This window comes from Mercenaria mercenaria, chromosome 12, assembly GCF_021730395.1.
Source record: "Mercenaria mercenaria strain notata chromosome 12, MADL_Memer_1, whole genome shotgun sequence".
NCBI lineage: Eukaryota > Metazoa > Mollusca > Bivalvia > Venerida > Veneridae > Mercenaria > Mercenaria mercenaria.
Window position 1 is genome coordinate 62,434,892 of NC_069372.1, and position 27,783 is coordinate 62,462,674.

Here is a 27,783-nt window from a genome sequence, read left to right on the forward strand (position 1 = left end):
ATACTTAGGAAAAAGTTATAGGTGCTAAAACATATTTGCCACTTTAAAAGAAAAATCTTTTTTTCATATTATGTCACAAATTACTTGATTATACCAACATGTCTGAGAACTTTGCTGCTGGCTTCTACAGTGTTTGTTAAACAATCACTTTTGATGTGAACCTAAGCTAAGCACTTAGCTTGAGGTAATAACTTATAAAATTTAATTACTTTTAGTCGGTTTTGAAAGAAAAACTGTGATTGTTTCATTTCCTGCAGTATGTTCTCTGTTTACTCAATTTTGTCACCTGGAAATCAAGTTGCTAATAAAAACCGAGAGCCAGTTGTAGAAGTCACAGATGACTTCTAACTAATAAAGTAATAACGTCTTTTTTTCAACCTGTGTTCCTGGATATTTTCCAGCACCATCTCTCCTCTTAAAGACGACTAACCCGCGTCGTCTTAGCGAGGTGTTTACCACCGCCAACGCTCACGCCTGCGAACCGCATATCATTTACACTCTTAACGTGAGTCAAACACTTCTTAGGCAATCTTGATCAATCAAAATATGGGTATTGTGAAACTGACAAGTGGTACAAACAAACTTTTGCATATCCTAATATATTAACAAAACTAATGTGCAGAAGGAAGTTTGTAAAGCTTTTGAAATACAGGTAATTGAGAAAACCAACATTTTTCTTGCTTTTATACTATATCTAATATTTACTAGCCTTATACAGTGTAAACATGTTAAAATTTTCACCCAGTCACTGAACAAGTAGCTTGAAGGAATACTGTTCAAATGAAATAAATTTTGATCCTACTTCATACACACATTTTGAGCTAGTTTCTCAAAGCTTGAAAGTTTTACAAGAGAAATGTTTGCATTATTTTGATCCAGATCTACCAATTACAATCAACTACAAATTTCTTGACAATGTTTTCACAATCACTTCTACAAGAAATTATTTTCTGAAACTTTTATAACAAATTTTTATTGCTGATGTTATTTCATGTTTAAATTTAAAGAGAAAATATGTCAATATTAGAATATAAACTGCTAACTTTAATTTACTAGCGGTTAAATTCAGATATAGAGATCTCGGATATAGTAAAAACTTGGATATAAGGAACATCTTTGTTTACCCAATTTTTTACTTCTTTATTCGATATAAAAATCTCTGCATTCAGCGAACTCAGTAATAGGGAAAACTCAAGTAAAAAGGAAAACATTTTATGATCAAAAAGCCCCAGTTCATGGCTATGAGGAACAGTTTCATATGCATGATTTTGATAATTTCCTGTGAATATTTTCTTTTCTGTATATCAAAATAAACATGATCTGTGCCATGAGAAAACCAACATAGTGGCTTTGCGACCAGCATGGATCCAGACCAGCCTGCGCATCCGCGCAGTATGGTCAGGATCCATGCTGTTCGCTTTCAAAGCCTATTGCAATTAGAGAAACTGTTCGTGAACAGCACGGATCCTGACCAGACTGCGCGGATGCGCAGGCTGGTCTGGATCCATGCTGGTCGCAAAGCCACTATGTTGGTTTTCTCATGGCGCAGCTCACATCTATTTACAAGCACGTAGCAACAATTAGAATCAGGTGTTCTATTTCAGAAATTTAACTTAACTACAAAATGTGAACCAAATACCAGAAGAAAATAATTATTTATTTATACAAGTGTGATTTTGTTTTTTACAATAAATGAATAAATAAAATATGAATGTCATCAACTTGGTTTTTCATTAAAACACCTGTTTAAAAGATATATGAATGTCATTTAAGAACATCTACTGTTTAAAGGAACTGGAACGTTTAAAACGGGTACTCTTTAATTAAAGTGGCATTATGCGCATCTTACAGCGCATAGTGTGGTTTTGGTGACTATTTTATAAAAGCAATTTTCAGTTTCTGTGCATCTAAATGTGTTAATTTAACAATAATGCCTCATAATTATTTGAAGTTGATGCTTTAGAAATAAAGAAATTGAACTAATAAACAAGAGGGTCATGATAACCCTGGATCACTCACCTGAGTCATATGTGCCACATGTTTAAAAATGCAAACTGATGTTAAAATATTATGAAGGTAGGTCAGTAGGTCACATTCATTGTAACTGAAAGTCAGTTTTAAGATCGGTGTGCAAAACTGTACATGTCATCCAAATTTCAAGGCTGTATCTTAAAGTAGGTCAGTAGGTGTAGGTCACAGTCAAGTGATCCCTAATCGCTTGGGGTCATCAGGTAATTATAATCAAACAGTCTAGGAAATATGATCTGATAATTTCTGAAGTATTTTTTCCTATATAACTCATAATTACAGCAAGTGACCCCAGGGTGGGGCCTCTTTTCACCCCCAGGGGCATAATTTGAACAAACTTGTCAGAGATCCACCAGGCAATGCTACATACCAAATATCAAAGGCCTAGGTCTTGAACTTTCAGACAAGAAGATCTTTATTTTTTTTTCCTATATAAGTCTATGATAAACTTTGTACCCCTAGGGCAGGGCCTCTTTTCACCCTAGGGACATAATTTGAACAATGTTGGTAAAGAAACACTAGGAAAGGCATCATACTTAATATCAAAAGCCTAGGCCTTGCAGTTTCAGGCCAGAAGATTTTAAAAGTTTTTTTCCCTATATAATTCTATGTAAATAGAGACCCCCCAGGGCAGGGCCTCTTTTAACCACAGGGACATAATTTCAATAATTTTGGTAGAGGACCACAAGGCAATGCTACATACAAAATATCAAAGGCCTAGGTCTTGTGGTTTTAGGCAAGAAGATTTTAAAATATTTTACTATATGTCTATGTAAAACTTGTGACCCCTGGGGCAGGGCCTCTTTTCACCCCAGGGCCACAATTTGAACAATCTTGATAGAGGACCATAAGATGATGTCACGTCCCAAATATCAAGGCTCTATGCCTTGCGGTTTTGGACAAGAAGATTTTTAAAGTTTTTCCTTTTGGTTGCCATGGCAACCAGAGTTCTGCATGGAATTAAATTCTTTGAACAATTTTGAAAGGGGACCACCTAAGGATCATTCCTGTGAAGTTTGGTGTAATTCTGCCCAGTGGTTTTCAAGAAGAAGATTTTTTTAGAAAATGTTGATGGACACATGACACACGATACACGACGGACATTGAGCGGTTACAAAAGCCTTTGGCTCAGGTGAGCTAAAAATGGTTCTTTTCTTTAATCTTCTATGCAGTGATCTCCCTTACCTATAGGTACAGATTTCTTAAGTTGAAGGGAAGCAACTTTTGCATGCAGTTTGAATTTTCTTAAAAAGACTGCCCGAGTCAAAACAAGAGGGTCGTGATGACCCTTGATCGCTCACCTGAGTAATATGAGCTACATGTTTCAAATGGCAAACTGATGCTAAAATATTAAGAAAGTAGGTAGTAGGTCACATTCTCGGTCACTGAAAGTCAGTTTTAAGATTGGTGGCAAAACTGTATATGTCATCCAAATTTCAAGGCTGTATCTTAAAAAAAGAAAGTAGGTCAAGGTCACAGTCAAATGACCCCTACTTTGGGTCATTATGTAATTATAATTAAACAGTCTAGGAAATATGATCAGATAACTTTTGAAGTATTTTTTCCTATATAACTCATATAACAAGTGATCCGGGCGAGCCTCTTTTCACCCCAGGGGCATAATTTGAACAGTCTTGGTAGAAGACCACTAGGCAATGCTACATACCAAATATCAAAGGCCCAGGCCTTGAACTTTCAGATAAGAAGATTTTTTTCTTGTATAAGTCTATGTAAAAGTTGGGACCCCGGGGTGGGGCCTCTTTTCACCCAAGTGGCATAATTTGAACAATTTTGGTAGAGGACCATAAGGCAATGCTACATACCAAATATCAAAGGCCTAGGTCTTGTGGTTTCAGACAAGATTTTTTAGAAGATTTTAAAATTTCTGTCCTACATAAGTCTATGTAAAACTTGGGACCCCCAGTGCGGGGCCTCTTTTCTCCCCAGGGGCATAATTTGAACAATCTTGGTAGAGGACCACTAGGCAATGCTACATACCAAATATCAAAGGCCTAGGCCTTGTGGTTTTAGCCAAGAATATTTTCAAAATTTTCCCTATATAAGTCTAGGCAAACCATGTGACCCCCAGGGTGGGGCCATATTTGACCCTAGGGGGATAATTTGAACAATCTTGATAGAGGACCACTAGATGATGCTTCATACCAAATATCAAAGCCCTATGATCTGTGGTTTTGGACAAGATTTTTTAAAATTTTTCCTTTCGGTTGCCATGGCAACCAGAGTTCTGTATGGAATTCAATTCTTTGAACAATTTTGAAAGGGGGCCAAGGATCATTACTATGAAGTTTGGTGTAATTCTGCCAAGTAGTTTTGAAGAAGATTTTTTTAGAAATTGTTGACAGACTGACGATGGACGACGCACGCTGCACGACGGACACTGAGCAGTAACAAAAGCTCACCATGAGCCTTTGGCTCAGGGGTGAGCTAATACAAAAGTCTAATTTGGAAACTTATTATTCTGTAATGGTAACAGGAAGAGTTTGGTATTTTGGGTTAAAAGCTATAATATCCTATACCCTTTTTACACACACATCTTATTCAGCTGGATTTTTATATCATGTCCGAGATATGATTTTGGATGGACAGACAATGGAATAAAAGGGCTAATCATGTGATAAATGTAGAAGTAAGTCAATCTGATTTTCCTCAAGCAATCCATCTGAAGCATGCAGGGCCACATTTCCCTACATCATTTAACATTTCTACAATGTGGTATTGAAATCCATTGAACCATGTCCCAGATATGACTACGGACATATAGAAAATAGATTACCTATGTACTATATAAATTTTAGTACAAAGGGTCATAAATCTTGTCTTCCTCAAGCAATCAAACCTTGTCTTCCTCAAGCAATCAAACTAAGACTTTCAGGGCCACATTCCTTTATAGCAGTTAACATTTCTTCTATGTTTTATTGAAATCCTACAAATATATTCTGAGATATGACTCTGGACAGACAAAACACTATGTTCTATATATACCGGTATATAACTGCAAAGGGCCATAAATCATATCTTTCTCAATCAAATCTGAATGAAACTTGCAGCGCTTGCATTGCACTATAACAGTTAACATTTTTACCATGTTTTATTGAAATCCATTAAACCATGTTTGAGATATGACTCCGGATGGACAGAAAATGGACTATTTATGTACTATTATACAGGAACAATGGGTAATAAATCTATGGGTCATAAATCTGGTCTACCTCAACCAATCTGAATGAATCTTTTAGCCACAGCAGAGAAACAAGAGCACTGCAATGCAGAGAAATATACGCCTAACGGTATGACTTTTGACACCCAAGTGTGACCTTGACCTTGAGGTGAGCCATCCGAAACATGCGCTCTGCATGTCATCTCGATGAGGTAAAGTTTCTTTAAAATCCTTCAAGCAGTTCAAGAGTTAAAGAGCGGATACGAAATTGCTAACAGACAAACAGATGGATACCGGCCACATAAGACAATATGTCCCTTCGGGCGTCAGAACTATATCCCCCCCGCCTTTGGACATGGAAAAATATAATTTCTGCCCTTATGTACAAGTCCTTCAAATTTTTAGTGTTTTTTTTTTAAAGTGCACTTGCATTCATTCTTAAGTATTTTCATTTGTAACATACTTATTCTATCAGAAGTCATTGCAAACAGACACAAGACCAACAACATTTAAAATTTACTGCAATAATCCCAAACTTTTATCTGAACACTCATGTTATCCCTTATACAGTACTGCAGGTTCGGTAATATTTGTGGGGTTTTCATTTTTTGCTAATTTTTGCAATTAGAGCGACATGTAACTTTAAAACTGTTGTGAACAATAAACAGCATTAACCATAATATTTATTACTATAAGTACATGTATATACAAAGCATGAATTATTAATTATGAAACAAATCTGTTGTCTGTCAAATTGCAAGATTAAAGAGTCGTGACCATTCCCCAAACTACAGTATAACTTCTTTTAATGACACCTCTAAAGTTCAAACACCTACTTCTTTTTTCCCAAAGAGACAAAGTAAATCGTCAATCAACCTCTCTAGAGCAACAACCTCTGCACAATAAACATTTTTTATCATCCAATCAGTGTTTACTCTAGTACAACTGCACTTTATTTACAAATTCCCATACAGTAGATATTTTACAATGGTCATCTATCCTGACATGAATCACTCTGTTCTGACCCGCCTTTCTCTGTGTCAGATTTTCTTTCACTTTCAGACGAACTACTATCATCACTCTTGACCTCAGTCTCATTTTCTACATTGCCAGATGTATTTCCAATACTTTCCTCCTCAACCTCACTTTCTATGTTTCCTGAGGTATTTCCAACACTTTCCTCTATTATTTCTGTCTTAATTTCTTGAGATTTGCTATTGTTATCATCACCTGCAGGATTATCTCTCCTTTCACTGTTGTCATTGTCAGAATCTTCTTCTTCATCATCATCATCATCATCAGATGGCTCTGCAAAATAATTTACATGTACTATCTTTAAGTATGAAAACCATAAAACAACAGAGCAAATGGATCAGTTTTCGTTTAAGTAACAGTTCCAGTTGATAAAAGTTAAGGAGTCTATCATTCTGTTGGTATGTCCACTTCATCATTGTTCATTATTCATCCAATTTATTATTTCAAATACCATTGTCTTTAATATTATTGAAAGGCTATCAACAGGAATACTGACCATGCAGTTCTGGTGACATTGTAATGCCCTGATGCTTAATGTATTCATCAACTGAGTGTCATTCAGCGCTACAGAATGAATGATTCTAAGGACTGAGTTCTTACAAAGGTGTAGTGGTTCAGACTTGCATCACATATTTGGGATACTGTGAAATCATTAATATTCATAGGGGACTTACTTCTGTAGATTTCAATGAATGATTTTAAGGACTGAGTTATTACAAAGGTGCAGTGGTTCAGACTTGCATCACACATTTGGGATACTGTGAAATCATTAATATTCATAGGGGACTTACTTCTGTAGATTTCATGGTTGCATCAATCCAAAATATTAAATCCCAAGGACTAAGCAAATATTCTATCTATATTCAAATCCATGAAATCAGGTCCCCATTAAATAGTCTAATCGATACTGGATAAATTCTAAAAATGTTAAGTAAATTATTGACAGGCAGCCATATACCTTTTACTTCCTTTTTTGGTTTCTTGCTCTTCTGCTTTTGTTTCTTTTTCAACCTGAAATTTAGTTGAAACATAATATTTCGAAATACAACATAATAGACCTTAACACGTTTCAATAAATATGTTTTCCTTAGTGCTTTTCCTTCTCATGTCTAAAGAAAGAAAAGCCTACTGAACTTCATATAGTTTATTTTGAGATCAATTCCATACTCAACCTACCTTAAAAACAAGACAACACAATTATTCATGACATTTGCTAGTTATCTCTGAGAAATAAAGTACTTATGACATCTGCAGTCTAATGACAAAATATAGGTCCAAACCAGCAACTCCTGGATTGAGAGGCTGACATCATTTCCCTTCCATCCTCTCTACCATCAAAATTTCATTAAAAAGTTTTATCAGTAAAGCTATCAGAAAAACATTCATGCTTAAGTTTTGTTTTTGTTAGGTTTCATATCACACAGACACAATTACAGATCATATGGAGACTTTCCAGCTTTTCATGCTGAAGGAAGACAAAAGACGCCCTTCTGGGCATTACTTCAGGCCAAGGCAGGCATTTGGGTAGAAACTACGACCTTTGGTAACCCTGCCAGATGGCTTCCTCACATGATAGAATTCTACACCCAAAGTGAGGTTTTAAATTCACAGTGGTGGGAGGCAAGTGAATCCAAGCCAGTGACCTTGGCCACAGTGGCTCGCACTATTAGTAATATACCTGTACCAACCTTTTGGCCCTCTTTTTAGCTGTCCTTTCCTCTGCAGCTTTCTGGTTGTTCTCAACCTTCTGAAGATATGCTTCATCTGCTTCTTCCTACAATATTACAGACCATGTAACATGATGCCAGATGCCACTTTGTAACATGATAACACTATGTAGTATAATGTGAATTGTTCGAAATTGTTTTATGATATGTGTGTATGCTTCTTCCTACCCTACAGTCCATGTAACATAATACCACTCTGTAACATGATAACACCAAGTAGTATAATGTAAATTTTCTCATGTCTGCTTCTTCCAACAATATTACAAACACTAACATGATGGAAGATGTCACAATGTAACATAATAACACTATGCAGTACTGGGAGATCAGTAATACCTAATACTGTGAAATTATGCAATTCTGTGGATATGAAATTTAATAAATAAAACAAGAGCTGTCTCCATAGGATGACACATGCCCCCCATGGCACTTTGAATGAATAGTTATGGCCGATGTTAGAGTTTAGGACCTTTGACCTACGGACCTGGGTCTTGCGCGCGACATGTCGTCTTACTGTGGTACACATTCATGCCCAATTATTTTAAAATCCATGCATGAATGACAAAGATATGGACCGGACACGCCCATCAATGTACTATCATGAAATATGACCTTTAACGTCTAAGTGTGACCTTGACCTTTGAGCTACGGACCTGGGTCTTGGGCGCGACACGTCATCTTACTGTGGTACACATTCATGCCAAGTTATTTGAAAATGCATCCATGGATGACAAAGATATGGACCGGACACGAATGCACTATCATGAAAAATGACCTTTAACGTCTAAGTGTGACCTTGACCTTCGAGCTATGGACCTGGGTCTTGCGCGCGACACGTCGTCTTACTGTGGTACACATTCATGCCAAGTTATTTGAAAATCCATCCATCGATGACAAAGATATGGACCGGACACGAAAATTGCGAACAGACCGACAGACTGACAGACGGTTCAAAAACTATATGCCTCCCTTCGGGGGCATAAAAATCACCTATAAGGGACCACAAATCCTGAAAACATCCCAGTGAGATGTGTCAAAGATATGTACAATTAGAAAGTATACCAATCACTCTGAAATCTGACCTGGGGCTTTTTGAGAAGATGTGTGGATAACATAGTATGTCTCCCATGAAATTAGATAAAACCCTTTCCAGCAAAAATCCTCCTGCTGATTTTTGATAAAGCAGACAAAACCCCTCCTACTACCTTTTACAGGAACTTCTTCCCTAAACAAGAGCTGTCCGTAAGACACCCAATGCTCGACTATTTGAATTGTTGTCCCAGAAACAGGAATATGACCCTAAATGTTAAAATATCTAGAGTTTCAATCCTGTATCTGCATTACTTTTGCAGATAGTAACTTGCATGCAAAACTTTAACTAGAAGTTTTTAAGTTCAAAAGGGGACATAATTTTGTAAAATACAAATCAGAGTTATGGGACTTGATGCTATAACCTAGTTTTATAAACCCGAAGAAACGTGTGAAGTTTCAAGTCAATATTTGCATTAGTTTTTGAGAAAGTAACTTGCATGCAAAACTTTACCAAAAGGGGGCATAATTTGGCCAAAATGTATGTCAGAGTTATAGGACTTGATGCTATCACCTAGTTTTATAACCTCAAAGACATATGTGAAGTTTCAATTCAATATCACATAGTTTTGGAGATAGTAACTAGCATGCAAAGCTTTAACCAGGATTTTCTAAGTCCAAAAGGGGGCATAATTTGGCCAAAATACATGTCAGAGTTATGGGACTTGACCCAGTGAGGTTGGTAATTGACCTAGAAAAAGAAAAAATAAGTTTCAAAGCTACATGCCTTTAAATGACAGCTACCATCTACTTGCATTCAAAACTTTAACCAAGATGTGACACCGACGCCGAAGCCAGGGTGAGTAGAATAGCTTGGTATATTCTTTGAACAGTCAAGCTAAAAATTCAAAGTTGTCAAAATCCTCCTTAACTCCTCTCAATGTGCTGTAGAATTCCTATTTCAAGATAGAGAGGTTTTTTCTAGTTCCCACAGAAATCCACAACAGTAAAATGTTGATATGTTAGGTGAACATTTTTGTGCCACCGCGTTACCTTTTCTTCCTTCTCCTTTCTGAACTTCTGTCTGGCATACTCCCTCCTTCGTACACCTCTGTATACATGGAAATCACCACTACCAGCACCTGCACTGGAACCTGTCAAAATACAAACATGTAATAATAATCTTGTGCAATTTGCCCTTTTAAAACTGATTTGTCTGTTTAATTGTTTTTAAAACTGCTTTGAACAATACTTTAGTTATACAGATCTGTAACACCGCAACCTCTTTGTAGGTTGCATAGATTAAGAAAGTCAGCAGTTGTTAACACACAGTTTTTTTTATAAGACAAACTATACTAAAGAATCAATCCAGGTATAAATACCTCAGCTTCTTAAATAGTTTTTGTCCCATGCCAAACTTTTAAATGATTTATACTTCCAAGCTGAAAAGTTCTATGTTACATTAACCTAACAACTCCAATCCTTTCAAATCTTCTATACTCCTTAAACCTCCCTAACCCGATCCCGTACTGTCCAATTATCCATTTCCATTTCTGTTAATCATTTCTTTTCCTCTAGTTCTATCCTCCAGCTTCCAATCTCTCTTCCTAATTCAGTCTATTTTTTTTAAGCATTTTCAATGAGTATATATACCTTCTTCAAAAACTGTATTGCAATAAATGTTTAGTAGTTCAAAATATTCATAGCAATTTCAAAAACATGTCAAAACATCCAATTTATATGCATATAACCGTAAACAAGAGATGTAGAATCAATTACCATCGAATATTTTTGTTAATAAAAGACAGGTACCGAAACAAACAAGGTAGTTTCAGAGATGTTCATGTAGTAAATTGCGGATATATATAAATATATAATAGTCGATTCCACTTATGTGTATATGTAGATATAATTTGTAAAATGATTACCCCATATATTTCTGATGAACTCCAGTGGATCTCTGGGCTTGTAGTCCTTTGATTTCTCTGGGATATGAACTGGCTTACTCTGTAATATAGAACTAGAGCTATCACTACTTGTGGTTAATACCCCTGAATATCACTTTTTTAGACTAAAGAAGACATTTTGATCCCTTCCTCTTAATTATTTGAAGGTGTGCTGGGGAAGAGGTAAACCCAGTGGCACCAAATTTTATAAAATTAACTGCTTTAGCTGCCCCTTTTATGCCAATAAATACATAACTTTATTAAGTCAAAGGCCAGAATTCTGGTCTTTCAGAGTGATCCTAGGTCAAATAATTCTTGAGATAAGATACATGCGACACATAACTTTTGCATATTTTTACGCATATAGTTGTTTGTTTGCTTTGGGTTTAATGCCATTTTTCAACAGTATTTCAGTTATGTAACAGTCCAACCAGTGTTCCTAGATTCTGCACCAATACAAACCTGTCCTCCGCGAGTAACTGCCAACTTCCACACATGAATCAGAAGTGGAGGACGAATGATTTCAGACATAATGCCTTTTATCAAATCGTCACGGAGAACATACAGTCCACCTGGGGATCGAACTCACGACCCCGGGATCCCTAGATCTGCGCTCTCCCTATTGTAGCTAAGCTATCCATATAGTTGACTATGTCAAGGGCTATAACTGTGGACTGGCTGTGTAAACTTCCAATTAAAACAGCAGGTGCAAAACTTTACATACTGAATAACAACCCTATGAAGTTTGATGACTTTAGGTTAAATACTTTTTGAGATATGCACAACACAAATCTGGAGGGATGGATGAAAGTATAAGGGCAACTCTAAGTGATCAGGTGATAGATATATTTGGAGCAGTTTTCCAGAAGAACTAGAGTTGTCATACGAGTGACGAATTATACCCCCACAATATCGCCTTGTCACAGAACTAAGCCAATGTCAAAGCTGAACTTTCTTGACCTTTGACCTACTGACCTCAAAATCAACAGAGGTCATCTGCTGGTCATGGTCAACCTCCCTATGAAGTTTCATGATCCTCGGCCCAAGCGTTCTCAAGTTATTGTCCGGAAAAGACGTTTAAATGACCTTTGACCTTTGGAACCCAAAATAACTATGGGTTATCTGCTGGTCATGACCAACCTCCCTATTAAATTTCGTGATCCTAGTCCCAAGCATTGTGAAGTTATTGTCCGAAAATCGTTTAAATGTTCTGGGTCACTGTGACCTTGACCTGTGACCTGCTGACCTCAAAATCATTAGGGGTCATCTGCTGGTCATAACCAACCTCCCTATCAATTTTCATGATCCTAGGCCCAAGCGTTCTCAAGTTATCATCCGGAAACTGTTATTCGTGTTATTGTGACCTTGACCTTTGACCTACCAACCTCAAAGTCGAACATGACCTGTATTTAATCATGTTACACCTGTGTACAAAAATTATGATCCTAGGCCCAAGCGTTCTTAAGTTATCATCCGGAAACCATTTAACTGTTCCGAGTCACTGTGACCTTGACCTTTGACCTACTGACCTCAAAGTCAAACCTGACCTGTATTTTATGATGTTACACCTGTGTAACAAAATTTATGATCCTAGGCCCAAGTGTTCTCAAGTTATCATTCGGAAACCATTTAACTGTTCAGGGTCACTGTGACCTTGACCTTTGGCCTAATGACCCCAAAGTCGAACTTGACCTGTATTTTCTGATTTACACCTGTGTACCAAAAATTATTTAAATCGGTTAAGCCTTTCATGAGTTGAAAACCAACAGACCAACCGACCGCCAAGCTCACTCCTATAAACACTCACCCCCCCCCCACCCCAAACTTCGTTTTTTGGGGGTATAATTGCATTCTGCTCCCAGTGGGTGTTCCTTAAAAAACAATTTGAGAGCCACACCTAAGAAATTACAAGTAAATAAGATAGTGTCTGTTTTATTCCATTTGGGAAGGTCTGGTAATCAATATACATGTACTATTAGTATTATGAACTGAATTACTCGTATATATGGTAATTGCTGAGGAAAAGCTATAAGTTGTCATTAAGTTGTCCTTACTCATAACTTGCTTCTGAAAATATCTTTTTAATATAAACAGCTTTCAGTCAGGCTGGAAACATATTCACAATTTCAAAGGTTGTTAGTCATCCTTATTTTCTCATTGACAAGAAGTAAAACGAATTCAACAATATTTGAGTATAATCCAAGTCTAAAATACTAATGAAGAGCATCAGCTTTTTTATTCTTATCCTTCAATCCTGAGAAAAACACAAATTTGATAAAAGTTTCCATTGCACAATAACTGCTAATTACTATTAATTATTTATCAAATTCGTTATAGTGTTGTTGTTTGTTTTTTTTAGTAGAAAAGGATATAAATACTTCTGTTTCCTGCCAAAACAATGGGTGCAAATTTTTGAAATCATTTGCTGTTTTTGATAGATAAATTATAGTCTCCTCTCTGCAAATAACAATTACAGTGTTCCCTGATTGATTACTGGACCTCTAGACCGCCCAATACGGCTTGACTAGAGGTCTGGTAACCAGACTCCTAGCCAGAGTCATTTTTTAAGAATTGTCTGTCTGCAGGTCATTCATGTCAATTATTTTTCTCATTCGTAAGACGGGTGAGTCGGTAGCATTTCTGTTTTAGCATAAGATATATCGCAATTAATTTTCTATTAGCATCATGCCAATTGTTTAAAATATTAATCAACGTTGCAACAAATGGTAATACCGCATAATAATTACCACGGCATAGGACTTGAAAATTAAAACATGGAGAAAATGTGTAAGCGGCCAGGTAGAGGCATCGAAATGGTATTCTGAGGCCCCAGGATTAATTCCCAGTCTGGCTGCACATTTTTCTCACCCTGTGACATTTGGCGCCTAACATGGGACTGTGACGGCATTACACTGGTTAGTCTCCAATGCCTGTAATTGCTTGATTTATACAGTACCCACTGAAATTCAGGGCAAATTTAAAAAAAGTGAGGAAATATGTCTTCTTCTTCTTCCATATACTGAGCTGGGCTCTTTGTAGAATGTAAGTAGCTCAACGAGACAAGGCGTGGTGGTGGCGCACAGTGTCTCAAATGTTAAAATTTTTAAACTATGTACAGTGTCATGTCTGGTGAAGTAGTGTCAGATTACTTCACGAGGAGTGACCTGAACTCATCCAGGGTAGGCGCAGATACTGTGCTGGCAGGGAGAAGGTTCCATTCTCACACTGTTCGTGGGAAGAAAGAATTTGCCAGTACCTGGTCTGTTATTCGCTCCTGGAATAGCCGGTGTTGACCACTGGTTCGTGCATCGCCGCTTTGGAGGGACTTGTCTGCCTTGATGTCTACAAGATTGTTGCGGATCTTGTACATCATGGTTAACCGACTGTGTTTTCGACGCTACATGTTCAAGGGACTCCCAGTTAAGGTCCTTAATCATATTTGAGATGCATCCTGGGGTCTTCGTAGAATAGTCGTCGAAGACAAAGCGGGCTGCTCTACACTGAACCTGCTCAATGGCTTTGATGTCATGGTTTACTAGGACTTGAATATTAAAACAGGGAGAAAATGTGTAAGCTGCCAGCCGTAAGTTCTGACTTCGTGGACTGATTGGAAAAGAGTTTGTTTATTGAAAGTGTGAAGTTTAGCAGCTTTTTGTTTTTTATTTTGTAGGAATCGTCCAGAATTCATTTTTGTACACATGCATAAAATGGACGTCAAAAACGACATGGATTGAAAATTGTGGTACTTTGTGAAACATTTCATTTGTGGGATTTTAACTGACTTGGATTGATGCTTTCAAGTGGCAACCACAAAGAGAAAACCGTGATTTGGTTGTTTCTTGCAGTACAGTGCTTTAGGGTATAGCGGATAGCTAACTAATTTTTCCTGCATTCCAGTTCAAAGAAATGAAAATAGTAGTTTTTTTTCAGTATATCAGGCAGAAAACATCTATTCTTCTTAAAACATTCAGCTTTTCACAGAAATTCATGTGTTTTTTCTCTCCAAGCCATTGTTTACATATGAGCTGATTTAGGGTGTACAGGATAGTTTTGGTCATTTTTTCCATTATTAGTTTAAAATCCACACCTTAACAAACTTTCCAAGATTTCTTTACTATAAATTAGAATAATAATGTATTCTCTTTTCAAAAACATTCAGCTTTTTAAATTTCTATCAAATACTTTTCATTCACGTTTTTTTTACATATAGCCTGGTTTCTCATGATACCGGGGTACTTAACATGCACAAAACGAACGAAACTAAAGAAAACAATTCACCTCAGTTTTTTTATTTCTTTGCTGCTTCCTACATCCTTTCTCATTATTATTATGAGCTGAAAACTTTAATTATCTGGTTATTGTTTATGATGAGTATGATGCCATGTTGAAATCTGACAAGTCAAAGTTGTTTCCCATGATACCGGTGTAATCATAAACAAGAGCTGTCAGTGGACAGCGCGCACGACTATTCTCAGTGCTTGATAGTATAATATAAGCAATGAGTAAAACTTTAACATTACAACAAGCATATTCTAAGTCGAAAAGGGGCCATAATTCAGTCAAAATGCTTGATAGAGTTGCCTCCTCCTTTTTACAGACTGGGGTCATGATGGTTAACAAGAATGCAAAATATGAAAGCAATATCTCAATGGACTTTGCAAATATTTGGGGTGGTTAGCAAACTTTAACATTTATTCTAAGTCGAAAAGGGGCCATAATTCAGTCAAAATGCTTGATAGAGTTGCCTCCTCCTTTTTACAGACTGGGGTCATGATGGTAAACAAGTATGCAAAATATGAAAGCAATATCTCAATGGACTTTGAAAATATTTGGGGTGGTACGCAAACTTTAACATTTATTCTAAGTTGAAAAGGGGCCATAATTCAGTCAAAATGCTTGATAGAGTTGCCTCCTCCTTTTTACAGACTGGGGTCATGATGGTAAACAAGTATGCAAAATATGAAAGCAATATCTCAATGGACTTTGAAAATGTTTGGGGTGGTACGCAAACTTTAACATTTATTCTAAGTCGAAAAGGGGCCATAATTCAGTCAAAATGCTTGATAGAGTTGCCTCCTCCTACTTACAGACTGGGGTCATGATGGTAAACAAGTATGCAAAATATGAAAGCAATATGTCAATGGACTTTGAAAATTTTTGGGGTGGTATGCAAACTTTAACATTTGTGTGACGCCCACGCTAATGCTCACGCTAACGCCGACGCTGGGGAGTAGGATAGCTCCCCTATTCTTCGAATAGTCGAGCTAAAAAGTGTCAACTATGGAAAGCCTGATACACAATGATATTAATATTTCTCAATACTTCAGGTAAGTTTACAGTCTATGATTTCAGACAAATTTCAAAAGTTTTTTTTTTCCAACACAAAAGGAACACTGAACAATCCTACATTTAGAGTGCATATTACCAAAGATATACTTTTTACAAGTGATATCTAGATCTTATCTTTTAGACCTAGATCTATCTAGGTAAGAAATTTTGGCAAGAATTTCACCAGCTACCATATTTAAGAGTAGCATTCACATCTTGTGAGAATATACATTTAAATCTTTTTTAATTGACAGACCCATATATATATCAACTGGGGCTTAATGGGTATCATTATATTTTGCATATTGCTGTAATTCCATTCATTTTGCCTTAACGGCTTGCCGTACTTTCATTTCTAGGAAATGTCCTAGAAATAGAAACAACATGGCTTCCGGTTTGGTGACGTCATCAGCATTATGTCAGACGATATTTTCGCTAAAAATTCCAGATGATAAACATTGTTTATAGGAGATATAGATGTTTGTTTGACACATGGGGTGGGGACCAAAGGTGAAAAAATCATGTTTTAGATTTTTTTTATTAAAAGGTAAATAAATCACCAAAAAACCTGACATTTTCACAAAAAAAATGTGTGATACGGAAGAGCGGCTTCCAGTTTACTCTGCTAATTATGTCAACATCCAGTAGGCGGGGCTAACATAAAAGTCTTGCGAGAAAACTGTTTACACCGGTATCATGGAACCCCCGGTACCATGAGCAAGGAGTATACACTGATTTAGTCTATAGGGGATAGCTTTATTTTACATTTGATGACATATGAAAAATAACACAACAAGCAAATATTTAAAATGTACGTCAGAATGTCTGTTTGCATGCACTGGATGAAAAGGATGATATGAAAATTTATACAATAATTCAAGTCTAAATATAAAATTTATCAATCTATCCTCTATACCCTAAAACCCGCTATACCCTAAAGCACTGTATTCTTGTTTGTTTAGCATGATGTTTTTGTTCAGAGGGAAACCTTATATCAGTTACGTAGTAGAAGTCCAATTCTGGCACATTAAATACGGGTTTGCGCGTAGGGAAATTAGTCCCTTTTCTGTACGGCACATTTAAAGCCGTGTAGTGTCTCTGCACGTATTTGATTGTCATTTAGGGCGTTCCAGTCTGGTATTGTTTTTAAGAAGAAACTGTTTCTGTAAACTTCAGTTTTGGCAAGTTCAACTTTGTAACACTGAAAATTATTTGTTTGAAATTTGGACACAATATTACTGGTTTTAAAATCGTCAAATGTTTTCACTTTGATTTGCCTTTTAGCTGGAATTTTTTGGAGGAACTCGTCAGCATTGATTGCTGGTACCATACCCCTAGCGATCTTGAATAGCATTATAAGTCGTTTTTCTTTCCTTCTATCTTGAAGAGGTGGTAAGCCAAGTTCATTAAGCATTTCAGTTACACAACCATCGTGCTGAGATTTATAATCATTTTTAATAAACCTAGCTGCTTGTCGTTGAATTTTATCAAGATTAGTAATATCACTTTGTTTATAGGGGTCCCATACAATAGCCGCATATTCAAGTGTTGACCTTATTAATGCAACATATGCTAGTCTTTTACTTTCCATAGGAGCATGCTTCAAGTTTCTTTTTAAGAACCCAAGTGTTGAATTTGCTTTTTTAGAGATGTTTCTTATATGGACGCACCACTGTAAGTCATTTGAAACAGTAATTCCTAAATACGGGTTTGTTTCAACCTTTTTCAGAATTGTATCGTCAAGCTGATAGAAAAATGAAGAGCGTGACTTTACACTTAGTATATAACACTTTTTAGCATTAAAACACATTCCCCAATTCTTAGACCAGTTTTCTAGGTTGGACAGATCGTTCTGTCTAGCACCTAAGGCCTAACTAAACTAAAGGAACCAGCGTGGGAGCCATCTGGTCTAGTCGCGTAATGGCTGCCAGGTATTTTAACACTAATTTTTCACTTGGCATGGCAACAGAGGTCTAAATTGAAGCTAGTTTCTGTTTAAATTTCATTGTGGATGTATTTTTGACATTTTGGTAGGAAAAATGGGAGAGCAGGTTGTATTTGGTGAAGTGAAGCTCAATTTTAGTATCAGTAGTACTTCCAGGTCACAGCAGTGTGATTTTGATGTCAGTTTACAGTAAGCAAATATGACCAGAGAAATCTCTCTTAGAAGATACATGACCCCTACTTTTCTCTTCATTTTATATCAGTTTTATCATAACTCTTTAAAATGAGGTACCGTATATATCCGGCCATACGTCGACTTCGGCCATAAGACGAGAGCCTACTCTGGATAAAAAATCTTAGATTTTCAACTTGCCCCGACCATAAGTCGAGGGATGGATAGTTCTAGCATTTTAACAACTGCTATGGCACAAAAAACTGTGAAAAGAAAAATGTTTCTAGCAAGTTATCTTTCTAATTTCGCTCGCGATTTGTTACGTTTCCTCAATAAATATTACTGCCGTAATAGTGTTGAAGTATATTTTTAGTTTTACAGTAAAGGCATATATAATTGAACAAACAAAAATAAAAATAAAATTTCCTTTATTTATTCTTTTATACCAATAAATGTGTTTAAACGATAGTCAAACATTTGTTAATTACCGTACAAACAAGCATTAAAATACGCGATTTATCTAGCACCATTAAAAGCGTGAAAAATTACTAAGTGAAAAAAAATCAATAATCAGACACATGAACAAAATTAAAGATTTGTAGTTCTACCTACGTTTCAGTGGTTTATCATCAGTCATTAAAATCCATCAGACTCACTAACATAATCACTATCGAGTATTCTCTATCAGTAATGACACTAAATCACAGGGATCAAGACCCTCTTTGTTCTCTTTCATAAATTATGATCCATTTAGTTAAAAAAAAACCCTGATAAATTGCAATTAAAACTGTCAACAACTCTCAGATGAAAAATCAATGCAGTTGCAGCAATTATGTTGTCTTCTCCCCGCCTCCGCTGTCAATCAAACTGCCCTTAGCCAACCAAAATCGATAAAGGGCCATTCAGTGAGACATGACATTTACCTCGGCATACTTCAAAACAACACCTGGGATATTGTTTACAACTTGTTAAGACAATGAAAGTCTTTTGAAGCTGTAAATTTCAAAGCAAGGGGAGTTGTACATTTGAAAGGTTGTAAGCGGTTAGAATTAATTGATTTAAATTGGCTCTGATTAGCGAGATTGAAAATGTGCAGTGGATCTGTCTAAGTGTACCATTAAACTGTTAATTGTTTGCCGATTGTGACAATAGGTGGTAAATAATTAATGCCCGGCATGTATCAACAAAATGGAATCAGAATGACATCAAGTTCTTAATTCAAACCAAAACTCAAAGTCCTTTGTAACGATCTGTTAAACTTTATAGATCAAATGGCCAGTAATATCGGCAATTTGTGAGATGCCTGTGTCAGTTTTGTTGTTCACAGCAGTTTGATCTCGGTTGTAAAGTATAATAAAATTTACAATTTTTTCATTTTTTTTTTCAAAATACAATTAACTTTAAATAAAACTAATTTGTTTGTTACGGAACGTAACGGCAATCTGTTGTTTTTAGCCTAGACAATTAGTGCGCAAAGAGTAGTTTCCCTTTATCAAAATGGCGAAAATCATAACAAATGATTAGAATGCCTTACATGCGCTGTGTTCGATCCGAAAATGGATAGAGGATCATGATACGTTTCTTATGCAGCCAAAAGTCGACCCTTGACTTCAGAGCTAATTATATGGTCAAAAAACCTCGACGTATGGCCGGAAATATACGGTAAGGATTTGTTCTCTGAAATGGGTCTAGCTATGTTTGGTAGCTCTTTAAACAAGAGCTGTCTGATGACAGCGTGCTCGACTATTCGAAGAATTGATTGAATAACGGGGTCAAAATATTAACATAGATATTCAGACAAAAGAAAAAAATAGATTAGACAATGTTCCAGTATTTGTGGATTTCGATAAGTCTTGCACTAAATGGCAATGTGTGAACTAATTTCAAAGTCCAAAAAGGGCCATAATTCAGCCAAAATAGTTGTCAGAGTTATGTACTCTTGCCTACAGATGGAAATCATAATGATAAACAAGTGTTCAAAGTTTAAAAGCTATATGTCAAATAGTTTTGACAAAACATAGACTTGTATGAAAACAGAACAGATTTCCAAGTCCAAAAAGGGCTGTAATTCAGCCAAAATAGATGATAGAGTTATGTACTCTTTCCTACAGATAAAGATTACTATACTGAATAAGTGATAAAAGTTTCAAAGCCATATGTCAAACACTTTACACAAAATATGAACTGGTATGAAAAACTTAACCATGATTTCTAAGTAGAAAGGGGCCATAATTCAGCCAAAATCATTCATGGAGTTATGTACATAATTTGCCTATAACTGGTCATGGTGATAGTAAACAAGTGTTAAAAGTTTCAAAGCTTTATCTCAAAAGACTTTGCCAAAATATAAACTGGTTCGAAAAACTTAACCAAGATTTTTAAGTCAAAAAGGGCAATAATTCAGCCAAAATTCTTGATGGAGTTATGTGCTCTTGCCTATAACTGGACATGGTGATGGTAAACAAGTGTTGAAAGTTTCAAAGCTTTATCTCAAAAGACTTTGTCAAAATATGAACTGGTACGAAAAACTCAAGATTTCAAAGTCAAAAGGGGCCATAATTCAGCCAAAATCCTTGATGGCGTTATGTACTCTTGCCTGTAACTAGACACAGTGATGCGAAACAAGTGATGAAAGTTTCAAAGCTTTATCTCAACGGATCCGTACCTCTAGACAAGCCTGTAAGGGGTTTTCTAGGGGAACGGACCTCCTTTTTCTAGAGATTTGGGGTTATTTATATCTCAAATTTCGTTGAAAATGAAATAACAAGTAAGACTTAACCAGTATTCACTTAAAACTTGCATCTAATTTGTTTACAGATACCAGCGTTCACCCGATTGTTTACTTTCTCTTTCAAAACCTAAATGACCGAGGAACTCCAAATGAATACACTGTTCCGTGCCGATTAGTTTGTTGTCAAAGAAATTGCTGATAACAGCTAGATTAATGAATGAATCTGTCCCTTAACTGAATTCCCTTTGAAATTAAGCAAAAAATAGAACAATAATAAAATAAAATAGGCATAGTAATATGTACCTATTCTATTTTGTTATAGGCCCCTATAACAATGACAGTCGGCACGGAAATGATTGTGTAATAAGCAAGAGAAATTGTTTGTGAAAACTTCCCTTGTATCTCGCAACGGTTACCGAATGCGTGAAAAACAAAAATAAACTTAGGGTTAATTATCAATTAAAAATAGTTATTTCGCAACATATTTATCATTACTTTGTTTAATCTTTATATCTTTTTTTCCTGCCAGTTCGAATCCTCGTGATTTATTTGGTGATCCTCGGTTATTTACGTTCCGAAAGAAAATGTAACAAATCGGATGATTGATGTTCTGTAAACCATCCAGATCCAAGTTTGGTAAGGTGAATTCTGACGAAGTGATATTTGTTATATCATTTTCAACAAAATTTGAAATGTAAATGACCCTTAATCTCTAGAAAAACGGAGGTCCGTACCCCTAGAAAACCCCTAACAGGCTTGTCTAGAGGTATGGATCCGTACCTCTAGAATCAGATTCTAGAGGTACGGATCCGTACCCCTAGACACATCTCAAAAGACTTTGCCAAAATATGAACTGGTACGAAAAACTTAACCATGATTTCTAAGTCAAAAGGGGCCATAATTCAGCCAAAATCCTTGATAGAGTTATGTGCTCTTGCCTATAACTGGTCATGGCGATTGTAAACAAGTGTTGAAAGTTTCGAAACTTTATCTCAAAAGACTTTGTCAAAAAGTGGACTGGTACGAAAAACTTAACCAAGGTGTGACGCCGACGCTGTGGTGAGTAGTGTTATATCTTAAGGCGCTAATATGTACGTCAGTATTACGCGACGTCTTTTAACGTCATGTCTTTGTATATACATGTCAACGTCATATCCGTTTTGTATGTTTTGATCTTATTATTATTAAATCTCAGAAGCGTTAGCTGCTCTTGTTTTGAGTCTTAACATTGGCGACGAGGATAAACGGAAATAAATTGAAGAAATAGCTATAGATAAGAAGTAAACATTGAGATAAACAATAGATAATCATCGGAGAATAGTTTATTATCAAGGAAGACAGAAATTGCCGAGGAATATAGAATAATACCGAGAAAACAGATTATTGTCGAGAAGATACCAGATTATTGTCCCAGATAATTGTCGAGAAGATACTAGATTATTATCGAGAATACTTAGATTATTGTCTCAAGAAAGAGGAGAATGGAAGATCGTATTACAATTGTGACGGAAAACAGAAATTTGAGAACATTGCCGTTCATTCCTGACGGCGATCAACTTTCCACGGGAAAACAATGGGAAGAATGGTTAGAAGGAATAGAAAGAGAATTTAGATTTTTCAAGATTACGGAGCCACAGGACAGAAAAGACGCTTTGATTATCTACGGAGGAAAAGAAATTGCAAGACTGGAGAAAAGTTTAACAAATCCCGATGACGGCGAAGGGCAGCAACTGAATGAATACGAAAAACTGAAAGAGAAATTAAGTAATTATTATGCGCCAAAGAAGAATAAACATTATTCAAGATACATATTTCTGAAGATGCGACCGATACATGGAGAAACAACGACCGCATATGCCGCCAGATTGCGTGAGAAAGCACACGGATGTGAATTTCCGAATGAAGATGATAGAATATTGGAGCATATCATTCAAACAACGGACAATCAATCGCTAATCAAGAAAACAATCAACCGGAAATGGTCTTTAAATGACATGTTACAAGAAGTACACCAATTAGAAGATACTTCAATACAAGTAAATGATATGAAAGAAAACCATGAACGCCGAGATATTGCGAAAATCAACCGACAATCAAACCAGCGGAGAAACTACAGACCTAAAGATATAGATCTTTCTCAAAATGATAGAAAATATAAGAAATCCTGCACATATTGCGGAAATTTTCATTCAAACCGACGGCGTGAAGAGTGTCGCGCGTTTGGTAAGCAGTGCAACAAGTGTTTAAGGTGGAACCATTTTGCAGCTGTTTGCAAAAGTACAATGCAGCAGAAGATTCATACGCGTGAATATCGCGAGGATAGGAATTCTAGACGTGATAGACATGGAAGACGACAGCCAGGATGTGCACGTGATGTAAAGAGAGCAGCCGACAATGCAGAGAGTGAATATAGTGAAATGGAAGTGAGTCGAGTTCCGACGAAGAATTCTTCCAAAATGCAGTGCACCATTTACAGAATATTAGAAAAGTTCAAATACGGAAGATTAGTGACCATTCGAAAACGGTTCCAGTTATGTTAAACGATGTACACGTGGAAGTTGAACCAGACAGTGGGGCTGATGTCAACGTCATGGACGAATACCAATACAGAGCATACCGACATAGAACACACGGAAATACAGATCTAACTGAAAGTAAAACGAAACTAAATACATTACAAACCTCTTTACCTGTCAAAGGAGAATTCACAACCACCGTGCGTAACCGGACGCGAGGAGTGCAGGCGAAGTTCATTGTTATCGAAGGTAGAATGAACTCACCACTGTTGCTGGGAAAGACGACTTTGATTGAACTAGGCATGCTGCAGATCAAGGTCGATGGAACCTTGAAAGAGCCAAACGACTTGAGAATTAGAGAAGATAGCATAAAAAGTGTATTAGACGAGAAAACGGAACAAACAGTGCCGATAAACCATTTATTAGAGAAATATGACAATGTATTCAAAGGTATAGGCAAGATTACAGATAAAAAGAGCAATAAAGAATTTACAGTAAATTTTTCGATGAAGCCAGATGCTGTACCAGTTGCACAGAAGCCCAGACCGGTACCTTATTATCTACAGGACCCACTCAAGAAATGGATAGACCAATGCTTGAAAGAAGATATTTTTGAGAGAGTAAAAGAAGGTGAACCTATCACATGGTGTTCTCCATTGGTTGTTCAACCGAAACCGAGGTTCAGCGGTGTACATAAAGAAAAGTTAGAGCCACATATGATACGTGCAAGTATAGACCTGCGAATACCTAACAAGTCAATGGAAAGAAACCGGATATTGCAAGCACCAGTAGTAGAAGATTTTACTTATAAGTTCCACGACTGTGTCATATTCCCGAAGATGGATCTTAAACAAGGGTACCACCAGTTAGTCCTTGATCCTCAGTCAAGACCAATAGCAACATTCAGCACTCCATGGGGTAATATGAGACCCAAAAGACTTATCTTCGGAGCAAAATCGTCACAAGATCTATTTGATGAGGCGATGTATAGACTATTTGGTGATATTCCAAGGTGCCTTAACCAGAGAGACGACATACTTATTGGGGGCAAGACGACTGAAGAGCACAATAAGACACTGAAAACAAAGAGCAAATGGTTCGGTGTTACATTCAATAGAGAGAAATGTCAATTTGGGGTCACAGAACTTGAATTTTATGGATACAAATTCACGAAAAATGGACTTAAACCAACACCAGAGAAGGTTCAAGCAGTGAAAGAAAGCAAAGCGCCAGAATCGAAAGAAGCAGTACGAAGTTTCCTGGGTATGATCGGCTACTTATCAAAGTTTATTCCAAGATATGCGGTACTGACAGCACCTATACGGAAGTTAACACAGAAGCAGATACCATTCACATGGAGACAAGAACAACAAGAAGCATTCCAGAAGCTGAAAGATAGTATAACTGATGACAAGACAATTGCATTCTTTAATCCAAGAAGACCAATTATAGTAAGAGTAGAAGCAAGTTTTCACGAAGGACTGTCAGCAGGTTTATTCCAAAGAACAGAAAAGGGATTACAACCAGTACATTTCATAAGCAGATCGATGACAGAAACGGAAAAGCGATACAGTCAGACCGAGAAAGACGCACTGGCAATAAAATGGGCGAAAAATAGATTCAGCATGTATCTCCTAGGAGCACCGAAGTTTAAAATCATTACAGCACACAAACCGTTGTTACCGATGTTCAACAAGACGAGTATAAAGCTACCACCAAGAATAGAGAAATGGGTAATGGATATGCAGGATGTTGACTACGAGCTTGTTTATGAACCAGGAAAAGATGAAGCAGATCCGTTAGATTACCTTTCGAGGCACCCTCTTCCGGTGACAGAAGCAGATGACACAGAACAAGTTATCAAGCAAGTAGTAGATACAGAACATGCCATAGTATTAACTAAAATAAGAGACAAGACTAGTAATGATGAACAAATACAAGATGTCATACAGAGAATACATAGCAATGATTGGGAGAAGCCCAAAAAGTGACCAGAAATACGGCCATACTACATGATTAAAGATGATTTATCCGTTGCTGAAGGGCTGCTACTTAGAGGACATCAAATTGTTATACCAGAAACATTACAAAGGAAAGTTGTGAAAGCAGCACACAGTATGGGCCATCTTGGACAGACGAAGACAAAACAGATGCTTAGAGCGAAATACTGGTTCCCGGCGATGAATGCAATAGTAGAAGATGTTATTGGCAGATGTTTGGATTGCCAGATCACAACTAAAGAACATAGAAGAGAGACAATAAAGCCAACTGAAATTCCAGAAGACCCATGGAGTACAGTATCCGTTGATTTTGGAGGTCCATTCCCAGACGGCCATTATAACCTAGTAGTCATACGACAAAAGAACAAGATATCCCGAGGTTGAGCAAATTTCATCAACATCATATGAAGCTACAGCAGAACGACTCAGGAAGATCTTTTCAACACATGGAATTCCAAGACGTATGGAATCTGATTCGGGTCCACCATTTAATGCAGAGAAATTTAGAGAATTTGCTGAAGAAATGGGATTCGAGCATCACAGAGTTACACCACAGCACCCTAGAGCCAATGGCGAAGCCGAGAGTTTCATGAAAATGTTAAATAAGACAGAACAGATAGCCCACAGACAAGGTAGACGGAGTCTGGACGCCATTCAAGAGATGTTAATGGGTTTCAGGTCAACCCCACACCCAGCGACAGGGGTTAGTCCTTACAAAGCACTGATGAGACGCGAAGTCAGAACAAAGCTAGACACTACACCAACCACCATTGACGTCCAAGAAATGGAAGAACATATCACAACGGCGGACCAACAGTACAAACATAAATGGTCAGAAAACAGACGATGTTCCAGAGACAGTCATCATAAGATTCAACATGGTGATACCGTGTTTCTACGAAAACAGAAGACGAATAAATGGTCCACGGCATATGAGAGTGAACCATACATTGTGATCAGGGTCGACGGTTCGAGTATTGCAGCACGGCGTTCCAGCGATGGCAGAGAAGTTTACCGGGACGCTACACACTATAAAATGGCAAAACATTTTCCGGCCAACCCAGGTTCCGACGGTTGGCGGGAACGTATATTGGAGAGAACGAGGGCACGTGACGCACGAGGAAATGCTAATCAGACGGATCGTATACGAGAGAGGAGGGCACGTGATGTACGGGGAAATAATAACCAGACGGATGTACCTAGGCGTGAGCTGATAATGAGCAGACGACAGATTCCACAGAGGAACAGACAATTACCAGCAAGATATCGGAACTAAACACTTATGATAGTAAGACATACTGTGAATTTTAAAAAAACTGAAGTTTAAATTACGAAACGCAAGTGATAATTATGGTAACACTAAAACGATTGTGAATAGCAGTTAAATGAAATGTGAATAGACGCTCTGCAGGTGACACCATGTGACTGTGAGTTAAGTTTTAAACATTTAGTGCAGAAGATTTAAATTTTTAATTCACGTAAACTGGATTTCAATTTTAGTTAAATTAGGTAACTTTTATATTTGTTAATCATTTCATTATTTCTTAATTCTTGTTATTTCTAATTTTGTGGCTTTTTAAAGAAATGGAGAGATGTTATATCTTAAGGCGCTAATATGTACGTCAGTATTACGCGACGTCTTTTAACGTCATGTCTTTGTATATACATGTCAACGTCATATCCGTTTTGTATGTTTTGATCTTATTATTATCAAATCTCAGAAGCGTTAGCTGCTCTTGTTTTGAGTCTTAACAAGTAGGATAGCTTTACTTATTCTTCGAATAGTCGAGCTAAAAAGGTCAGTTTTATATAGAATATATAGGGAAAACTATTTAGCTAATTGTGACCTTATACTATGGACAGGTGGACCAACTGACAACTATTCATTGGCTTCTTGCCTTAAATGTAAACAAAATACCATCAAACAGGCTAAAATATTGTAGAAAACAAAAGAAGTATTTACTGGATTGCTCATAAGCTTCTCCAGCCTTATTTTCTGCAGTTCAGCTGCATTTTTTGCCACAACAATTGGTTTTTCAGCGTTTTCCTGACTTTTGTCGGCCATGTTGGTGCAATTCCTGCCTGGTTCTATGAAAATGTTTGATTTTGCCTCAATCGAAGCACTTACGTTACAAATCGAGAACCAAAC

The 27,783-nt window shown here is 36.8% G+C and overlaps 1 protein-coding gene across 1 annotated transcript; it reads right to left on the reverse strand.

Moving 5' to 3' along the window:
- Window positions 1-5,871: 5,871 nt before the first annotated feature.
- Window positions 5,872-27,752, reverse strand: LOC123533794 (PRKR-interacting protein 1 homolog). The gene is made up of 6 exons (XM_045315670.2): window positions 27,598-27,752; window positions 10,926-11,004; window positions 10,051-10,151; window positions 7,930-8,015; window positions 7,200-7,252; window positions 5,872-6,514 (listed from the first exon to the last, which is right to left on the reverse strand). Exons 1-6 carry the CDS (start codon window positions 27,697-27,699, stop codon window positions 6,198-6,200), a joined length of 738 nt encoding a protein of 245 aa, XP_045171605.1. The 5' UTR covers window positions 27,700-27,752; the 3' UTR covers window positions 5,872-6,197.
- Window positions 27,753-27,783: the final 31 nt, after the last annotated feature.

What these genes read in the sequence shown, in the direction of transcription:
- LOC123533794 (XM_045315670.2), bottom strand. Translation starts at nt 27,699, where the DNA reads ATGGCCGACAAAAGTCAGGAAAACGCTGAAAAACCAATTGTTGTGGCA. An exon ending in GTTCATCAGAAATATATGGG is followed by an intron (nt 10,152 to 10,925) that starts GTAATCATTTTA and finishes GTATTTTGACAG; the next exon opens with GTTCCAGTGCAGGTGCTGGT. An exon ending in GCTAAAAAGAGGGCCAAAAG is followed by an intron (nt 7,253 to 7,929) that starts GTTGGTACAGGT and finishes ACTAAATTTCAG; the next exon opens with GTTGAAAAAGAAACAAAAGC.